This window comes from Athene cunicularia (assembly GCF_003259725.1).
Source record: "Athene cunicularia isolate RWA chromosome 3 unlocalized genomic scaffold, athCun1 chr3_part1, whole genome shotgun sequence".
Lineage (NCBI taxonomy): Eukaryota > Metazoa > Chordata > Aves > Strigiformes > Strigidae > Athene > Athene cunicularia.
The window spans coordinates 72730979-72751211 of record NW_020799097.1 but is presented as its reverse complement, the minus strand read 5'-3'; the positions used below and the strand labels follow the sequence as shown (position 1 = coordinate 72751211).

General features: G+C 39.1%; 1 protein-coding gene across 1 annotated transcript in view; it reads right to left on the bottom strand.

Annotated features, from left to right (window-relative positions):
* The window catches only part of EPM2A (EPM2A, laforin glucan phosphatase), a 42216-nt gene extending 22002 nt beyond the window's left edge, over positions 1–20214 (bottom strand). Inside the window, exons 1-3 of the mRNA XM_026845142.1 lie at positions 19451–20214; positions 18934–19123; positions 5873–6047 (exon numbers count right to left, since the gene is read on the bottom strand). Of these exons, the coding sequence (XP_026700943.1) occupies positions 5873–6047; positions 18934–19027 (269 nt within the window). The 5' untranslated portion in view covers positions 19028–19123; positions 19451–20214. The remainder of the gene's footprint in view (positions 1–5872; positions 6048–18933; positions 19124–19450) is intronic.
* Between the last annotated feature and the right edge of the window lie 19 nt (positions 20215–20233).

The following is a 20233-nucleotide window of genomic DNA, read 5'->3' as shown; positions in this document are numbered from 1 at the left end:
GGGGGGGGGGGGGGGGCACAGAGCCAGGAGTTCATGAAAGAAGACAGCCATCCAAAGTTGGATAGCCAACAAATGTGGAAGAGAAATGCATTTCTTACCCAATACTGAGATAAATAAATGTAAACAAATAAGGACTTTAAAAATGGATAAAATTCTGACCTCATAATAATATATTTGTCTTCTCACTCTTCCTCCTATTTCCTCACACTCCAGCTTAATTTTCAATAACTTAAATAAAAAAAAATGCTTAAAATTAGCTTGTTACACGGATTTGAAACCCATTTTCTTCACAGCAGAGATTAGTGAAAGCATTTCACAGCCCCAGTTGAGGGTGATATAGAAAAAAAATGAAGGTATACAAGGAACAAAAAAGTAGAATTCATATTTAAACTTTTTAATAAAAGATGATTCCCATTGGTGAGTAAACAATGGATCTCATTTAGACTAGTTTGACTACAGCTCAACCTAATAAAACAAAATTCAAATGAGTGATCGAATGTCCTAGTTTATGGGATAAACATATCACAAAACGTGGCTTAGAATACTTCCATTATTTAATGTATATAATGGCCAGCTAACTCTACAGTTAGAGCCCCAAATATTGAAATCAAAGGCCAAATTCCAATTGATGTTGTATTTTTAATCAGGATTATTTTATTAGAATACAAACGAATAGTTTTGTTCTGGAGCTCATTATTTCTTATTCTTTTCTCTAATACTGTTACCACAAGTAGTCTTTAGGCACAGAGGACGGCTAGCTCTCAGCTTTTAATGTTAATTATGGTAATCTCGTTTGTAGCACCCTCTCATGTATTTTTTCCAGTTGCATAATTCAAAGGTAATTCTGACTTCATATTGAACTGAGACGGACATTATTCATTAATATAGGCTAGGGATGGAATACAAGGTCAAGATGAACACACCTAGCCCGGGTTACCTAAAATTGTGTGTCTTCAGGCACAGCAATGCTCAATGCATTGCCTAAGTACAGCTTCCCACTGCCATCTGACACATCCTATAGCATCTGGAACACCTAGATGGGTCTCACAGATACGGCCAACAAGTTATAAGAAATCATGTTCCTGTCATGCAGCAGCTGGAAGCCACACAGTAAATTCTAGAGCATCTGAAATAACGCTAGACATTGACATTCAAGAAACCAGACAGGATGTTTAATGTCTCATTATAAAACAGTAGAGATCTCATCAGCATCATCAGTGGACTTCAGAGCCTAATTCAATTCTCAATTTACTCTAAAGTATACATCTAGTCACCAGTGAGTTAAACTGCTGTATACAGACATATGAATTTAGTTGTCGTAATCTCAAACTGAGTCCTACCACAGATGTCTTTTAAATTTATCTTTACATTCATCAATCCTGGCAGAGTTCTAACATTCAAATAGCAATATCTGCCTTGTATGACCCAAATAAGTTAACAGAAGTTACATTATTTCCCTTCTCCAGTGATTCTAATGCAAAAATATACTCAACCACCACCTTGTTTTCCACCCCAATTAAAGATGCATGTCAATGAAGTAAGTGCTCATTTTCTTCACTTACTATAGACAAAAGGAAACTCAGTGCTTATCAGCAGAATACTGCTTTAGTGACTCCAGAAGGCAAACAAGAAGCATATGGATTTTGCCCTGCATCATTTCTCATCCACTCACCTATCTACATTAACATTTTAGCACACATCAGGAGTGCATATTTTATGTGACTCTCCTGATCATCCCCACTTAACACTTGGCTTACACTATAACCTACATTACAATGTCAGTGTCAAAGGAAACCATTTTACCAACAATCTACAAAGCATTTGTAAAAACTACATCATAAATTAAGTTTAAATTCCAACCAACACGAAACAAACAAAAATAGTATTTCTAAGCACAAGGGTTTATTCTCTTTTTATCTTTTGCTTTATTTTGTCTTAAAGAACAAAACAGGACATAAACACTGATGATAGCAACGTATTTGTCAACTTCACAATTTCTTGGATTATATCCAGTTACAGGAGCATCCCACCCAATCCATAAACATTGAATATTAATATTTAATGGCCTTAATACCTAAGCGCAAAAAAAGCTGCTATAAAAACTGTACCTAAAAAATTGTTTTCAGGACCCATGGCTACTCTCATGTAGTGACTCCCCCACTGCATTCTTTTAAAGTTGATTGTGTATTTTCCTCTAAAATGTTTAGCAGTTGTAACAATACTTTAGTTAGAGATTAACTAGCATTGTTGTCTGAGGAATTCACTTACAGAATCCATTGCATGTAAAGCATGTAAAAAATATTTTTCTTCATCAGCTTTAGGAGATATGATCCATAAAAAGCTCACACAATGAATAAAATTACGATTATGAAGACAGTCAATTTGAACATGTATTATCAAAACTCAGACACCATATATGGCATCAAATATATGTCCAAAACCAAAGAGGTGGTGGTCATACATCATATTTGAATGAGTAGGCAAAAACTATGGGAACTCACTACTTATCAGGAGTGGATCTGAGAAACTAAAATTAGTCTGAAAATAGAAAACTGTAACTAGATGGATTTTCCCTTTGGAGATATTCATTCCCATAGCACCTAATTCTACCATCAAGCATCATTGTCTCCAACATATTATTTAAGGATTTTGTAATTTCGGGTGTCACTCCCTCTCTTGCTCTTATGCAATACCTTTCTTCTGAGAACTGCAGAATTTTTTATATAAATAATAAGGTATCTAACACCTACAAATTAGGAAGTTCTACCTTTCACAGATGGAACTGAAACAGAGCTAACATGCCCCAGATTTACAAATTTTCTGAAGTCATCTTTTCCCAGAAAAGATTACAATACCTCTAATTTGCTTTGGAAAATTACGGTGTCCTAAGTGAACTCTCCTGCAATTTCAAGGCATCTTATTGCAGTAATACCTAACACAAAAGAGAAAAGGACTTATTTTTTCCTGAATCAGATTTCGGTGAGATGTGTCATTACATGTCCAAAACAAGTGAACACTAATGCCATGGAGGTATCAGTCATGAGCCCATAGCTGCAGGCAAGTTCCACTTCACACGTTAAAAAAATTAATTCAAATCCTGTTATGCTTAAAAAAAACCATCGTATACTCTCCAACCTGAATGACCAACACAAACTGCATTCTCTAAATATGTTTAAATATAAATTCGCTGATTTATGAGCAAATACATCTATAATGAATAAGAAAAATCTGATTCCCCAGAGCATTGCTGTCAGCCTTAGCATTGTTCAGAATGACTTTGGCAACAGCAGGAAGCAGGCTCTTCCCATCCTGCTGCAGCTCATTTAAAGTTGAAGCGCATACTTCATGAAGAAGGAAGGTGCTAGTGAAGCTCTGATCAACTGTTTCTAATTGTTGTGACTAGACAGAGGACAAGTAAAACCAGTCCAAAGACTCACGTGGGAGGCCATTTTGACATAGATAAAACTTTCTGCCCAGCTAATTCGCACATGGCAATCCTATTAAGTGGAGCAACATAGAGAAGGGGCTCACATCAGAAGTTTTAATTGATAAATCACTTCTTTTAAGCTGCCACAGTTCTGTAAAGATTCTACAGCTGGTGACGGGGCTCAGAATTTGTGTTCATAAAGCTTCCCTGCTGCTTCTGTTACAGCATGGAAAAAAGTAACCTTAGTTGGATAACTATGATCCAATCATACACTGAGCTGTTAACCATACAGGCCGAGGGATTGGCTCTTTGCTTCTGTTTTGGGAGGGGGTTTTGATTTTATTTTTTTTTTTGGTGATATTAATCTCCATAGTACTCTTCTAATCAACAAATCAATTACAAAAATGCACACATTTTCATCAGCTCACTTCAGCTGTTCTGCCAGAAAAAAAAAAAAATCTTAATTAGCCAGTATTTTTGGGCTGCTTTGTTATAACCAGCAGAATGGTGAATCTGCCCCCAACTGTTAATAATTAAAGTCATTTAAGGCTGCATGTCTTCAAAGTATTAAAATAATTATGTAACAGGACTGTTATGCAGTATCCTCAATTAATATAGTTCAAAGAAATGAGATAAGAATTACTGAAGATGTACATATAAGCTTGCCTTGCAATGAAGGTATGTGTGTGTGTGAGAGGAGAATGGAGGAGAAGATCCTCATCTGAAAAGACTACACAAGTCAGAAAATTTTCTTCAAATATTCTTTAGTGGAATCTGCAGCTTTTTACCTAATCTTAGAAACACAGTCACGCAGATAAGGCAGTATTAAATGGATCACTGCTGCCTCTGGAAAGGAAGATAAGTTAGCCTTTGGTACTTAGATATTTGCTTTCTGACAGCTGTTCTTTCTCACAAACTTCCTCTGCGAAGCAAAGATTATTTGGGATTGACAAGTCAGTGCTTTGTAATAAACAAGATCTTTTCTCTGATAGGCTGTTGGAAATGGATGCTTAAGATACAGATAACAGCATAGTCTGTCAGGTGTATTATATAGCTCGAGGGGGTCTCAGGGAAAAGGTACCAAGCCACATGAATACTTACATATGCCTAACAGTGCTTATCATAGAATCATTCTGGTTGGAAAAGTCCCTTGGGATTGAGTCCAACCACCAGCCCTACTCTACAAAGTTCTCCCCTACACCATATCCCCCAGCATCTCATCTAAACAACCCTTAAACACATCCAGGGATGGTGACTCCACCACCTCCCTGGGCAGCCTATTCCACTGTCTGACCACTCTCTCTGTGAAAAGTTTTTTATGAATCCATACTATTCCAAAAGAATAGAGAGAGAGAGAGATACCAATAGAGAGAGGGAGATTTTTCCCTCATACACTGCAACTCTAATGAGAAGACAATTCTGCTTCCCACTCTGTGGGAGGATGGAGACAAAGAGTAGAACGAGGAGACAAGATGGTGAGGTTGGTGTAGCTGAAACAGTAATCTGGAGAAATTCACACAAAGCAATGCTAAGACCTAATGAAAGTATGAGGTGGTTTGATCTCTTAAAAAAAATACATATACCTTTGGAATCACTAACTGCTCTGTAACCAGCATCAGCAGCACGTGGCACACCACAGTTGCCAGTATTCATGTAAGCATTATCAATCAACACACTTGCTGCCACAACTATGACCAGAGATGGGAAAAAGTTACAAATGGTCCCAAATTCCTCAGTGACACTTTGTTAACCACCAGTGCTAAGACTGCTGCTCTAAATAACAGCCTGTGCTTTATCTGCAGCCCCAAAGTGTGGATGCCCTCTTCTCTTTAAGCTTTACTGTCTCCTTCAGGACGGGGTGCTTCACTGGTGAAGTGAACTCAAGTGAACACCATGGAAGTACAAACATTTTAAGACTTGTATAAGTTTTAGGTTTTGGGGTTTTTTTTAATGCATGCACAGAAGCAGAAGTCACCTTTAACAGTTGTAATTAATGGCAGTTGCTGCCACATATGAGCCATAATGTGAGGCCCTAAAGTTCTGGTGATGGATTATATTCCTTTTCTTTGCCAGGAGATGTTCTTTTTCTGTCCCAGGAAAGCAAAATAATTCCAAACATACATGCATATTTACCCAAGTATATGGACAAGCATCTGAAAATGACCATTCCTCATAAATTTATCCATAAATTACTACTAGTCATTTTCAGATGTAATGCAACTTAACACACCTGTGCAGGCTGCAGGTATCTTGAACTCAGAATCTCTCCTTTTTATTGTCAAAAGTGACATTTAATTGGAACGGGGTGTTGAATCTTTGTTAAACTTTGCTGTTACATGCATACTACCATTCACGGCTTCACATTCAAAGTTTGCTGACACTATGTTGATACAGATTTTCAGTTTGAACACCTGACACCAGCCAAGCCCTGCACTTTTCTTTTACCTGGAATAATGGATAGCTTGATGTCCTGCAATATTAAAATAGAAGTCAGTTGTATGTTTCATCTCATCAGTATGTCCAGAGATTTCAATCCAGTGTGCTATTGGGAGGCAGTAAACTCCATCTACTATGTTGCTCTGGTTGTAAACACAACTTCGATCATGACAGGGCCCATTACCTAGAACAGAAGAAAGGACAATTGCAGGCTGTGTATTTGGAAAATCTTCCGAAAGATTTGCAGGAGATTTGAACTGATTATTTAAGGCCAGAAGTGGTGTTCACTGCCTATTCAAACTGCATTTCTCATAAGGCATTACTAACACTTGTAATAGTTGTGAACAGAAGCACTGCCACAAAGCAAATGTTCAGCATTAAAATAAACTTTTGCAAACTGTTTAAAAAAATATTAAAGCTGCATAAGACTCTGAATTCATCAACCATGACACTTAAAATTTGAAGAATAATTAATTTAAGTTCCTCATTTGATGTCTGATAATATGTGACCAGCATTTAACACTTCTGCTGTGTGACACCACCCCCCCCCCCCCCCCCCCCCCACCTCGCCTCAGGCTGACTTCTAAGGAAATTGCCAAGCTACAAGAAAGACCTCACAGAAAGCACAGAGTACAGCCGTGCAAGATCAGAAAGGTAAAACTGCAAATAAAGGCAGGATGGGTGACACTGGGTTTGTTACCACCTTAAGGGTTCAAGAGGAAAAACACTAGTGTGGAAAGGCATCAAATCCTGAAGAGGAAAATCAAGCAGATGGCACACAGCAACCTGGTAGCAATGAAGACCAGTTTCAGGAAGCAGAGAAGGATGGTCCTCCTCCACCTCATTCACAGCTGCTCGGCCAGCAAAGACCCTTCAGGTGTCCTGTCAGGGACAGGATGCATACCAATGCCTGGCCTAGGAGTTCATTACATCCTACCTGTCTTTTATGTTTGTTAACCAACAAACAATCGCTTTGTACTCCAGATGCACATCGCACTTACAGAGTTTGTTCATACATGGTAAAAGTTGCCCACAGCGACCCAGAGAGAGACAGTCACATCTGCAACGGTGGGCAATCACAATTACCTAAAATGGCTTTGTCTAAAGTAAGAATTTTTTCATACAGTTTTCCACTATCTAATATCCATTACCTCTTTTTCTTCTCTTACAGCAATAATGTGAGCTTTAGTACAGAAAACCAATTTTAATACCATGCCAGAGTAGGCAACCAGAATTGAACTGAGTCGTGTCATCAATCAAAAGGTTATCTAGTCTCAAAAATTCAGTACATGTATATTCTCCCCCTTCCCATTTTTACATACGTATTGTAATACTAATTGCCACATAGGAATTATTGTGCAGATTAGAAATGACCCAGTCTGTGGCTTGCTTTTAATGTAAACCTGTTACACTTATACATTATTAATGATGTTAGAACATTTCTGAGTAAAATTATGCCCAAAGGAGTATCTTCAATTTCACACTGCACATAAATGCATGACCAGCTTCCAAGCACCACATTCATGGAAATTTGCTAGAGCAAGAGCATTCTGGAAGATGTATTAATGCAATGATTAGAGAATAAGTTAACATTTAATACTAAAGCTCAAACAATCTCCTTATTTCCAGATGATGTGTCACGTTTTATTATAACTGTGAAATGTTAGTATTTACCAAAAAGAAAAAGAAAATACTAGTCAGAAAACTATTTTCTCTTCCTGTATTGATGAACTATTATGCATCATATGCAATGGTAGGAAACAGCTTTTGATAAGCAAGGTGAGCGAGATCAGTATATAGCTCCTGAAGCTACATCCCTTACCACTATATTTTTATCTCACATTTCTAATTGTTTACACATTCTTACCACTTTTAAACAATACTTGAAGACAGCAGTATACATCAACAAATACAACAGCATAACAAAACCTATGGATGTTTATGAAACTTAACTGACATCATGTATTCAGCAATATCTTTACAACCACCAATAACACATCTTGCCTTCCCCATTTTACTCTCTGACAACTGTCCCTAGTGATGCACACCAGCATGGCCCTGTCCTGCCATCTCAAGGCTGTGTCTGATCCCCACCCCTGCCCATGGGCAGATGTCCCATCCCAGCCTCAGCCTTGTCCTCAGGGAGGTGCCCGATGCCTGGGGCTGTCCCAGTGCACCCAGCAGCCTGCTACTGGCTGCCAGCCCCATGAGGTGTCCCTGCAGCCCCCAATCCTCAGGGATCTGCCAGACATCACTGCATCCTGGCAGTTTTGAACCATGTTCTCAGGATTTCTGGCTCTTTTGCTACTCCCAGCCCTATTTTGACTTGTATGCAGGTGCCCTTATACCCATTCTGGCTCCCTCAAGGACTGCCTCTTCCATTCTCACAGCTGTTCCTCCCCTCTCACCAGGGTTTCTGCATGAATTTTTGCAATGACGTCTATGATCTCTTCCTCCTGCTTAATTTCTTCTTTCCTCAAGGTGCTAGTCAGTCCTACAAGACAACAAAGCCTCACTCTTCTTTGTCTTCATCTCAATTGCACCACATGCTTCCTACTGTCCCATTTCCAAATGCTGCTGCTTGAGGTGCATGTTCTTCTGTCATTTTCAGTTTTACTGTCCCTCCTCCTTCTCCACCTTTATTTCTTGTCTCTTTTTTCCTTCCTTCTTTATCATCTGCCTTCTTAAAGGGCAGTAACTTCCTTGCCTTGTAATCTTTTCACCTTCACCATCATTCATTCCCTTAGCTAGCCTACAACACACATAAAAGCAGAGCCGAATGTAAATAGCCACAAGATGTTGGTTTCATTTGTTCCCTCATGCAGGTTTTCTCAAATCTCTTCTGAAAAGCTTCCTTCTCTAATTATTATTTGTCACTGTTGATTTTTCTGCATCACTCAACCTCACCTTCCTGCTGTGGCCTACAGTCAAAGAGGAATCTCAAAAGCTACTTTCAGTTTTGACTGTAATACTTAGGTAAACAATAACAGCTTGCATTTGTAACATTTTTTTCATGAGAATTGCCTAATTCTTTACTACTTTTTACATTATATACTGATCTATGAATTAACTACCCTCTTATTGAAATGCAATGTGTGTGCAACAGAATGTAAATGAGTATACATTCAAAAAATATATTTACATGTCATATATATATTCATGTATTTGTTGAATATATATTCAGAAAATAGAGTGATACAATTTCAGACAGGAAGGGGAGAGTGCTACCATCTCTAAAAAATACTAACTTAGATAACAGTATGATCACACTGAACTGTGTTCAGGGAGTCGATTCTCTATTCCCCTTGCAAGAGTTATCAAAGAAGGCAATTGCAACACATGATCAGGATCTCACTACTCAGGTAATATCCAAATGATACACAAGTGCTTCTCACTACAGTTTGCAGCACAAGATGCACTTAAGTTTCAAAAAAAGAGAAAATTGTTGTATCAGTTCACATCATGCTCCTGCTAGCACAGTTTGTCATAGGAAAACCATAGTATTTTGGATACCATAATATAACAATACAAGGAAAGTTTCAGTAGAGTCAGGTGACAAGTTTGGAAGAGTAATGGAGGACTCATCGATAATTTGGAGCTACTATTAAAGGGGTAAAGATTGAATTCTCTTAACTTTTACCTTCAGCCAATGAAACCAGCTTTCATTCAAGGTAACTGATCATAAACCATGTTTTAAAAAGAAAACAAGTAGCAACACTTAAATGTTCTGCTAGAAAAATGGTCACAGCTTGGGTGACGAGCAGAAATCATTAGCTGGATAACCCTCAGATCCCTCCTTTTCCACCCCTATCTTTGAACCTTTCCTTGTGAGTTTCCTCTGTCTGAAGCAAGGTGCATCAACCTCATGGTATGAGGTACATCCAAGGCAAAAAATGCATTAGTCTCATCTTAGCCCCTTGAGCTCTGCTGATGGAGCAGACTCCTTGCACCTCATCTGTGGTAGAGTTACACGACTCCATCAGACTCAGACAAGCCAGCCTGAGACTTCTCACAAGCACTGGAAGAGCTCATGGCAAGAACAAAATAGATTTCAGAGGCAGGATAAAAACCTAAGTGAAACATTTACTCTCCCCTCCCTCACCACAACAGGCCAAGCAAAGTCCTTTCTGGATTTGGATCCCTGGAGCATGGGGACTTCCCCATGCCCAGAACAGTGAGTTGGGCAGGGTGTTAGCTCCAGGCAGCACCACAGGTCAAAGACCAACACTTCCTCGCTCACTCTCTAGTCCAGGGCTGTCAGTGTGGTTGGATAGTTTGGGAGGAAACAGTGTGTGATGAAGGCAGTGGGACCAAGCTCAGAGGAATCTGACTCTTCTCAGTGCATCAGAAATGCGTTGCTGCCTTTTATAATTTCTTACCTTCTGCTCAGGCACCAGCGATAAAAGATAGTGGCCACTGTATACAGAATTGCCTGTATGCAGAGTCTGAACATGCCTGTTCATGTCTGAAGCCACTCGTACCCAAACCAACTTCCTACTCCACTTAACCTTAAGTTTCTCCTGTCCCACAGGTCACCATTATCTGCTTTATCTGCAAGGCCACCGCACCTTTAGATTTTCGAAGTGACTTCACTAGGAATTTAGATGCAGCAGCCTTTCCCCACAGAAACTAAGCTCAGCTTTATTGCTCACTTCTCAAATGCTCAAAGCATTTCATAAAGTAAGTTACCAAAACTGAAGGCCTAGTGCTGAAGTTTAGTTTCCATACCTGAAGCTTGGAAAGGCCCCACCAACAAGCAGGGTAGGCACTATTGTGCTGGGCAGCCATGTCTGTCAGGGTACCTCTACATCACTGTCTGGCATGGCACAGAGAAGGTCCAGGGTTTAATTTCCTGCAGTCCAACAGGCCTCCAGGACCACAAGTGCACATTACATCTTTATCAACAACTAACTGTGCACCAGTGGCCAGTCCCAGGTACATATCACTCATGCAGAGATTGAATGGCCGGAGGACTTTGCATCCCTTTTACAAGCTGGGTGCTCTAGACTTCACTCCATTAGGAAGGCAACAGCTTGAAACGTGCAGTGCTGAGCATGAGGGTGTACTGCAGAATCCTTAGGGGAGCTCACACTCAACCCTTTGGTGCATAAATTGTTCATGTAAATACGTCTGTCCCCTTACAATGACCAGTCTCCCCAAGCTTACCCAAAACTTGTACAAAGACTTGAGGATACTTTGACTAAACTCCCATGACTCCACCGGTCTCCAGAGTGGGAATTCACCAGAACTCCTATTTAAAGACCCTGCTCAAGCACAGCAAATGTGAGGCTCCTCACCAGCGCTTGCGAGACAACAAGAGCTCCAGTCTCACAACTCACGTGTTACTCACAGCACACAGAACCAGATCACTGTGTAGGCTTCCTGGTACTTTTAATATGAACTGATCAGTTATTTGGGTGAAATTTTAATTTTTTTTATAGTCAAGAAAACATTGTGCAGCCTCAAAGACTTAAGGGAATTTTAACAACATGTCAACTGTTCTGTTCCTAGAGCCAACAGTAAAGAAAATCAAATCTTCCATTCACCTGTTCATCTTTACAGAAAAGAAAACAAGCACAAACAGCTTTTCAGAAAGGGCAATACACAACAGGAAACACATGTTTTTACAGCCCAAACCACTTCTAAATTAGTATTTTTCTTCAGCTTGTTTTTATTTACACTGTTCCAAGTGGCAAAACATTGGTTTTATTATTTATTTTTGGGAGGCAAATACATAATCATCTGAAAACATGTAAAATTCAACTATAAAAAAGGGTAAGTTAAATATCTGAACAGTACTGATTCTCCTGTTAATTGATCATGTGGTCTTTCCTAGTTAGAGAACAAAAGGAATTTGGAAGAGTTTATTAGAAGATACAGGTCCTAGTTCAACTGATAGGGTAGCACACTCTTTCCTTCAGTAAGGTCCGGAATGATTTTATTTAAATTCTTTGTTTGTGAGTCTTCACAGAAAAAATTCTAGAAGAAATATTAAGTTTCTAGGCATTAAATTACAAAGTTTCTCACTTCTTTTGCAACCCACCTGTTGCGCTCTCTCTACTGCAGATGGTTGGGAAGTGAAATCCACTGATGTAGGCAGGGGACTGATGGAGAACAAAGCACCCAGCAGCCCCGCTTACAGCTCAAGCCTCACAGAGGGCTCTTTCAGAATCTGCATGGCTGCACATATGGCTCCTGGTTTAATGCATATAAAGGACTATCAAAGTGGCATATGAAGGAAGCTGGCTACAACCAAGCAACCAAAAGATTAAAACCAAAGATGTCCATGTAACTGAAAAACGGCACTGGCAAAAGGTGGAGACAAGAACAAAAAAACCCCGAAAAACAGATGAAACTACAGTAAGTAAGAAAAAGATGTCCAAAGATCTAGGACTGGAAGAAGATAAGAAGAAACCAGAAGAGGATCTACTGAAATTTGATCTAATCACATACAGTAACAGAATACAAAGAAAAACCTTCAGTTGCTATTTTATTACAGCTGTACTGAAGAGTTGAAAAAAGTCTAACACAACAGTCTGCGAACAACAAAGACTGGACACAGAGGACAACTGCACACAGATTGCATAATGTTCTGGAAGACTCACACTGGTGAAATTATGAGCTTGATCTTAAAAGATAATAAGCAAAATCTGGGTCAATGAAATTTGTCAGCACCACTGAGTGTGGTGAATAAAAAAATGAATTAATTGAATGAACAAAAAAAATAAGATTGCCTCTTCTACTGTCTCCACAGAGCTCTTTGCAGCAAAGCCACTCAGTGTACTGCTCAGCCACAGCTCTCCCAGCTACCAGTTTATTGTATACCTTGCTGGAAGTTTTAATTTTTTTCTGTTTTCTCCTGTGTGAGGGAAGGTATGCAGAAACTCTAGGGCACAGCAGCAGCTGTATAGGTACTGTGTATCTCATCCCTGCCTGAGCCAGACCCTATGCCACAGGCATGCGACTTCCAAACCTCCAAACTCCAGCAAGATCAGCGTTGTTTCTCAGTTCACTGCTACCTTTGAAAAACCACAGGGCTACTTACATGTCCTTAGACATGCACATTAGCTTCAATGGCAACAAATCCAAGCAGCAAGCAGCCAGAAAATTTTCATATCATCTACTTACAGATCACTAAGAGCAAAGACTTACTTTTTTAATCTCTGTCATAAATTTTGCATGAACCAGCAGGCTTTACATGTCAAGTCAAGATTTTAGGTATGCCTAAATATTATAAGTAAATACATTTGCAATATTAAACGATGTCCTTTAACAAGGTATATTAACATCTTGAGTTCATGCTTCGAATTTTCCCCTGGAAGAGTTTAATAACATAAGCACTATCAACATTCTGGGGACTGAGGAACGAGAAGGGGGTTGAGGAATAGAAGATTTTTAAAACAACAGTAATAGAACAACAGGAACTAAAGGAAACATGCAGAGAAAAAACAATTCTGAAATGAAGGATTTAAAAGATGGAGTACTTGCTAACTTCCTTTCATACCAACATTATCATGAAGAAAAACCTCAAATCCTATTTTGGACACAATCCCGTTATCTGAACGTCCTACTGCTGTGATATTATCAAACATTACTCTAATCGAACTTCCTTCACTACAATGACAGTGCTCAAATTTACTTACACTTACAGAAGATTCTGTCATGAAAGCCTCCCTGCTACCTAACTGTCTGAACAAAATTCAATCTCTGATGTCTTGAAATAGGATCTGTTTCAAATCCACCAAGGCTAAATTGCGATAGATTTGTTAAAAAAAACCCCAGAAGTAAGGAAGGCTGAATCCTCCTTACTGGAACTGAGCGAGGTCAGGTATTTTGGCAGCTTGAGTCTGCCACAGGTTCTTAGACCTGAGTCCCAACTTCCTGAACTCTCAGCAAAGCCCCTGAATAGCTGCCCTCTGTTTTTACACCTCTGACAAATAGCGCCAAATAACACATCTGAATTCTGTATGTCATGTACTACTCGTATGCTTAATAAAAATACAACTTGCTTTTTATTGCTTTTTCTGCTGTCAATAAACCATCTTCCCTTTAGATTCTGAAAACAGTAATGAATTTATGGTATTATTTAAATACCTTATATAAGACAAAATTGTTAATTTGCCACACCTACTTCATTAAGTCCTTTTTCACAACTGGTTTGATTTTCAGAAATAATTCCTTGGATTTTTCAGCCCAAAAGAGATATCCAAAAAGCAAAAGACCATTTGTATCATATACCACACACTTATTTTCTACCAGAGTTAAAGCAGACTTTCTTATATATATATATATATATATATATAACACCAAGGAAACAAGTTTTAAATCTATTAAAATCCAGGTTGATTTTGAGATTTTTTAGTCTATTAGTCTAGTCCTAAGAGAATTCTTTTTATGGATTTTTTTTAATTATTCCAGAATTAGAACTAAGTGGTTTACAAGAAAGCCCTCCCCAGCACATAATGCTGTTAATCAACAAGGCTTTTTTTCTTTTTTTTTTAATGAGAGAAGAGAAAATAAAAATTTTCAAAGACAACTTTCAAAAAGATGTGTTTTATTTCTCTCTCTAGGTCTGCTTAGGCACAGGTGTTTCTCAGTGGGAGCTGCTACCATATTGAGTTTTTAACCAAATGCCCAGTCTAATGATGTAGATGAAGCAACAGAAAAGCAACTAAAAGGGAATTCAACTCATGTAAAAAGGAGATTCTTCTTAGACAGATGGTGGAAATAAGAATAAAGGAAATGCAGATGATAGAATAAAGGATGATAGAAATGAAATGTACCATGCAATAAGGTCTTCTTAACTGCATTGAAACTCTCTATGGCATTGTACTGTACATTAGTGATTGTTACCTTCTACCATACCAGAAAAGACTACTGAACTATAGGCAGGAAACAAGCTACATCAAAACAGTAACCGTGGCAAAATCTTAATTGAAGTATCCTCCCCTATGAGGACAGGCTGAGAGAGTTGGGGTTGTTCAGTCTGGAGAAGGCTCTGGGGAGACCTTATAGCAGCCTTCTAGTACCTAAAGGGGGCTACAGGAAAGATGGGGAGGGACTCTATCAGGGAGTGTAGTGATAGGATGAGGGGTAACAGTTTTAAACCGAAAGAGGGTAGATTTAGATTAGGTATAGAGAAGAAATTCTTTACTGTGAGGGTGCTGAGGCACTGGAACAGGTTGCCCAGAGAAGCTGTGGCTGCCCCCTCCCTGGCAGTGTTCAGGCCAGGCTGGACGGGGCTTTGAGCAACCTGATCTAGTGGGAGGTGTCCCTGCCCATGGCAGGGGGGTTGGAACTAGGGGATCTTTAAGGTCCCTTCCAACCCAAACCGTTCTGCAATTCTGTGATCATCCCAATTACTTAACCTATTACTTCATAGTGCTTCTCACCATTGAAAATAAATTCTCAACCCACAGTGAGGGCAGGGAGTGACATGGGGAATTGGAAAAGTAGTAAATAAATTTGCATAAACCCGGTAATTATTGTAACTTTACCATTATAAGCACAAATGCTTTAATTAGTCTCTCTCACAGCAGTCTGAGCTGGCCCCTGATTATCTCTGTGGGTAGGAAATGACACCTACCTGCCAAATCCAGAGGAATGCATGTGGACATACTTATTTTTATTCTTCTATTTTTGCAGTTTCACAGGCAACTCACCATTGTTTTATTGATCTCCAGTAGTCTGGTCAGTATAAGCTGGTTAATGCTGACATACAGATAGGAAGTAATGAAAAACTTGTTACCAATTCATACCATAATCACCCTAAGTATATGTCTTGAGGGTGTCGAAGAACAAGACACCAGGAGCTATTGCACTTTGTAAACAAGTTCTTCTCTGTTCACTAAAGAGGTATTGGGCTGTAGATTTCAAAGTTATCCACTTTTACTTACAGTTTCCTCACATCTGAAAGGTATCGAGGCATCTAGCATTGTCCAGAAAGCAACAGCCTTGCACAAACAAAATGTATATTATGCACAATTATTCAACTATCAACCTCCAGTTGTGCTTTATGTTCCTTCCTAGTCACTACCAACTTCAAAACAAGACTGGGACAGAGGAAGCAAGTAAAGCCCTGGATTATTTTCAAAAGCAGAAGAGATTACACTAAATACTCATGAAACGTGGAAGCAGCTGGAAGGAACTAGGCAGTGACGACTATACACAGGTGAAACGGCGACACCCAGTGGGAACACCACTGCATAAAATATCTGCATTAAGAGAGGTATGAAGGAATGCTATCCTCTCTTTTAATAGAGCTGTTACTGAATTTGTGGATCTGTAGATTAGCTTTGCGAAAGAAAGAAATGAGATGCATTTAAGTTACAGAAAAAAGTTGCATCCAACTTTACCTCTCTAGAACAGCCTCAAAAAATTTTTACTTTGCTTTATCCTGCTATGGTTTAGCCCCAAATATTTTCTACTGTTACAGTCTTTGCAAGACAAATGGCGACTAGGTATTAACTTCCCATACACCCTTTAAAAAAATCCCCCCCTTTAAAATAAGAAATTATACCCATTTTGTTCCACGGAGTTGAAGCCAAGAAGTGAAACTGATTTAGGTTTCAACACACTGCCACTTTAAAAATGAAATTGTAATGTGCCTTACTATCACCAAAGTTTTCAGCCAATCAGCTTGACGCTTGAAAGCTATGATCAAATTTTACTTGACATTTTCATTAATTATATTACAAAATTATGAAAAACTTTATTACTCCTTAAATGTACCAGACAGTTTGAACTATCAGAAGTGTACGTTGTCCAACAGATGGCTTAATCTGTAACTAACAAGCTCACGGGAGCATGAACTGGAAATGTTGGAAGGCCAACATAAGCCACAGGTTGGGTAGCCTGAGCACTTCTAAATCAAACTGTGTTGTGTTGTTTGTTTGGAGCCCCTAAGAAACCATAGAGAACATGCAGGCCGGCATCATGATCACCCTGGGACAGCAGAGGTAAGCATCTGACCCCTCAGCAGCACGCAAATGCAAAGACACCCCCTTTTCTCTCCTCCCCCCTCCCAAAACTAGAGATGGTTTTCTTGGAAGGAATAAGGCTCTGCTCACCTGTACAAATTACTAGAATGTAGGTTAATCATGCTTTTCAGCTTTAACTGGCAATGCTGCACCTGTCAAGCTTCAAGCAAGCACCACCTACAAACTAATGGTTATGTGAAAATGGATCAACATCTAGAATATAAGCTTATACTTGTTATATATATTTTTTCCCCTTCTCAAAAGATGTCAACAGACTGTATTCCATCATCTCAAAATACAGTTTGGGGCAAATCCTTAGTAACTCTTCTGTCCTTTTATGGAACATGTATCTTGTATAGTACACACAGTTAATTTATACCAGAATAAAGGGGATAAAGGCATAGATTAGTGTTCAAGCATAAACTCACAAAACCAAATTCAAGCATAAGTTCATCTTGCATTTATTTAGTTTTGACAGTAGGCACAATATACTTTTACTTTCCAAGCTGAGAGACATAAATAAACCCAGTTCTGAAGAATCTACATCAAAAACAATGTACACAGAAAGACAAATAGGATGCATTTGGAAAAATAAAGGTGCATATATATATTTATTTTTTTCTAATGGGTAAACCTATCCCCAGATTCTAAAGCTCAACATAGCCAACCATTATCCACAGATAATGCAGCTCAGTTAAAACCCTCCTGGATAACAGGCCTTTCAGCTGAGCTCACAGCAGGCCAGCAAAGTACCAGCCCTGAAGAAACCTCACTTGGGCCAGAGCACGTACAATAAATCACGTGATTTGAACCAGAAGAGCCCAATGGCTTTAAGTGACAGGCCCTGGATGCAGGCCATCATCATCATCACCCTGGGACAGGAGAGGTAAGCAGCTGACCCCTCAGGAGCACAAGAGTCTCTCCTCTCCCATCTCATCCTCCTTGAGAGGGAAACTAGTTCCCTCCAGACACAAGTAACAAGCCAGCAATCCCCCTCAAAGGCCAAGCCTTGCCAGAAGGCTTCCTACCCGATCACCTAGCAGAACCCAAAGCCACAGGACGCTGGCCCGTGCCTTAGACTCTTATGGCCCAGAGAACCAAAGGCCCTCACTTCATCTCTCAGCTTCCCCACTGCATTGGAACAGCTGCAAGGATGAACTAAATTTATACTCAAAATATATGATGTAACATGTACTGTAGTATTATAAAAATAATATGCATTACTAGTGGAATTCCCACACAAAGTAGACTAATAAAAAAAATGGGAGCAATTTTCTTAAATATGGCACATTATTTCAACATCCAATATATGGAAACATCTGACATCCATAATTGGACAGAAGTTTCTCTGGTTACAGATGAATGCCTCAACTCATAGACTTAGAGCAAGTATCATTCTGCACTTTCCTCTATCCCTCAGAACCATGTCTTCAAAACTGCAGATGTTCTGTAACTGCTAAATGTCTCCAAAATTGCATCTTAATTCTAAACACGCAGGATAGTGAAGATCCAAAGCATAGCATTTGCTTATCACAAGAGAAAAAAAACAAGGTTGTTTTTTTTTTAAAAAAAGTAGTTGTCTTCTCATAGTGTGATTTTTACAAGAATAAACAGATGACAGCCAAAACTTTTATTGATCCACAGTTGAAAAAAAAAAAAAATCGTTAAAACAAATTACATAAAAAAGGACTGCAAGATACTGCTTAATTACTAGATAAAAAACATCCTTAAGCTCCCTTCATGTAATACGTGAAGACCAGTAAATTTCAAGGATTAAGCAAATTTAGTTCTTTCCTGTAAATAACTATTTAGGAAAAAAATGGTTGATATGACTAATTAAAAAACCCCTCTGCTTTTGGACAGTATGCCCATTTGTTTTCTGTCATTCTAGCTAAGCAATAAACTCAAACTGCTGACCGTTCACAATGACAAGAACAAAATCCCACACAGGGTAATCCTAAAACTGCATCAGTAGCATTACTGTCAAAACACAGTATGTTTATTACTCAGGCTACATTTACTAAATGAGCTCCCAGGTATGGGCAAATACCTTAAGATATCATTACTTCCAAACTAGACAGAAACCATCACCTTTCAATTGCAGAGTCTCTGCAGACTGCAACACTACTGTTATTTCTATATCCTGTGTGGTGAAGACCTCTGTATATACCAATAGCACTGGCATATTATGTACAACTTGGCACCTTCAAAACAGACCCAATTCTGCTTCCTTGGACAGATGCAAAGAATTTTATTCCATAAATTCACTTTTCCTGTATTTCTGCAAAAGAAAAACATGGTTAAAACATGCAGAATGTACTATTTATTTTAGATGCTAAATAAAACAATTACTATTACATGGTGTAAATAGTTCTTCATGATGTAAACTTCTGTGAATGTACTATTAACATGAGTCTTTTATTAGTATAAAGAAAACAAATGCAACAGTTATGATGACATGGATGTTTTAGTCTGTATGACAGAATGACAGTCTAAAAGCATGATATGTACTCTTAAAATGGGTGAAGAGCAACTGCTCAACAATGTGTTATTTCGGTATATGGATTATAAAACTATTATATAAATTTAAAAAATCCTCACAAATTACCTAGTCATCTGTCTTCCTTTCACCGAGTAAGATCCATTCCTCAGTGACAGGAGGTATATTTAGAGCTTTATCTAAAGCACACAGTTGTATGTGTTCTCTTTTAAGATACTTAAATATACTAGAACAGCACACGGAAACTCACTAAAGTTATTCAGCATTTGACAACACAGGAGAAAGTCATGGTAGAAGTACTATTGAAACAGCAAAAAGGCTGGAAAAGCCATGACAGAACTTCTTCCTATTTATCTTTCAGTAGTTCTGATGGTAAAATTGGTCAGCCTGAAAATGCCATCATGACATTGCAGCTTACTGAAATAAAGGAACAAATCACATCATAACGCCTAAGTAGGAAATTCTGTGTTCTTTCCTTCTAGGGGAAAAAAGAAAACAAACGATCAGGACAACAACTGGTAAAGTAAGAAAAAAATAATGAAACTCTTTCAAGGAACGTTTACCAAAGCAGAAGAGTAGCATTCACTCTCCTCCATCACACGGTTAAAAATGTTTTTGGTAACGAATGCTCATGTCATGTCACGTCACGACAGCCTAGGAGGCTCTACCTGCAAGCGTAACTCAGGCCTTCCCTGCACGGGAGGCGGCCGGCGCCGTCTCCGCCGACGCTCGGCCAGCGCCGTTCAGGGTAGGGCCCATCTGGCGGGGACACGCCTCCCGGCCGCCGGGCGACGCTCGGGGGCACCGGGCAAGCGGCGGAGCTGCCGGGGCCGCCAGCATGGCAAGCGTCCCCTCAAGGCGACGGGCTCCCGCCAGCCTTACAGTCGAGTT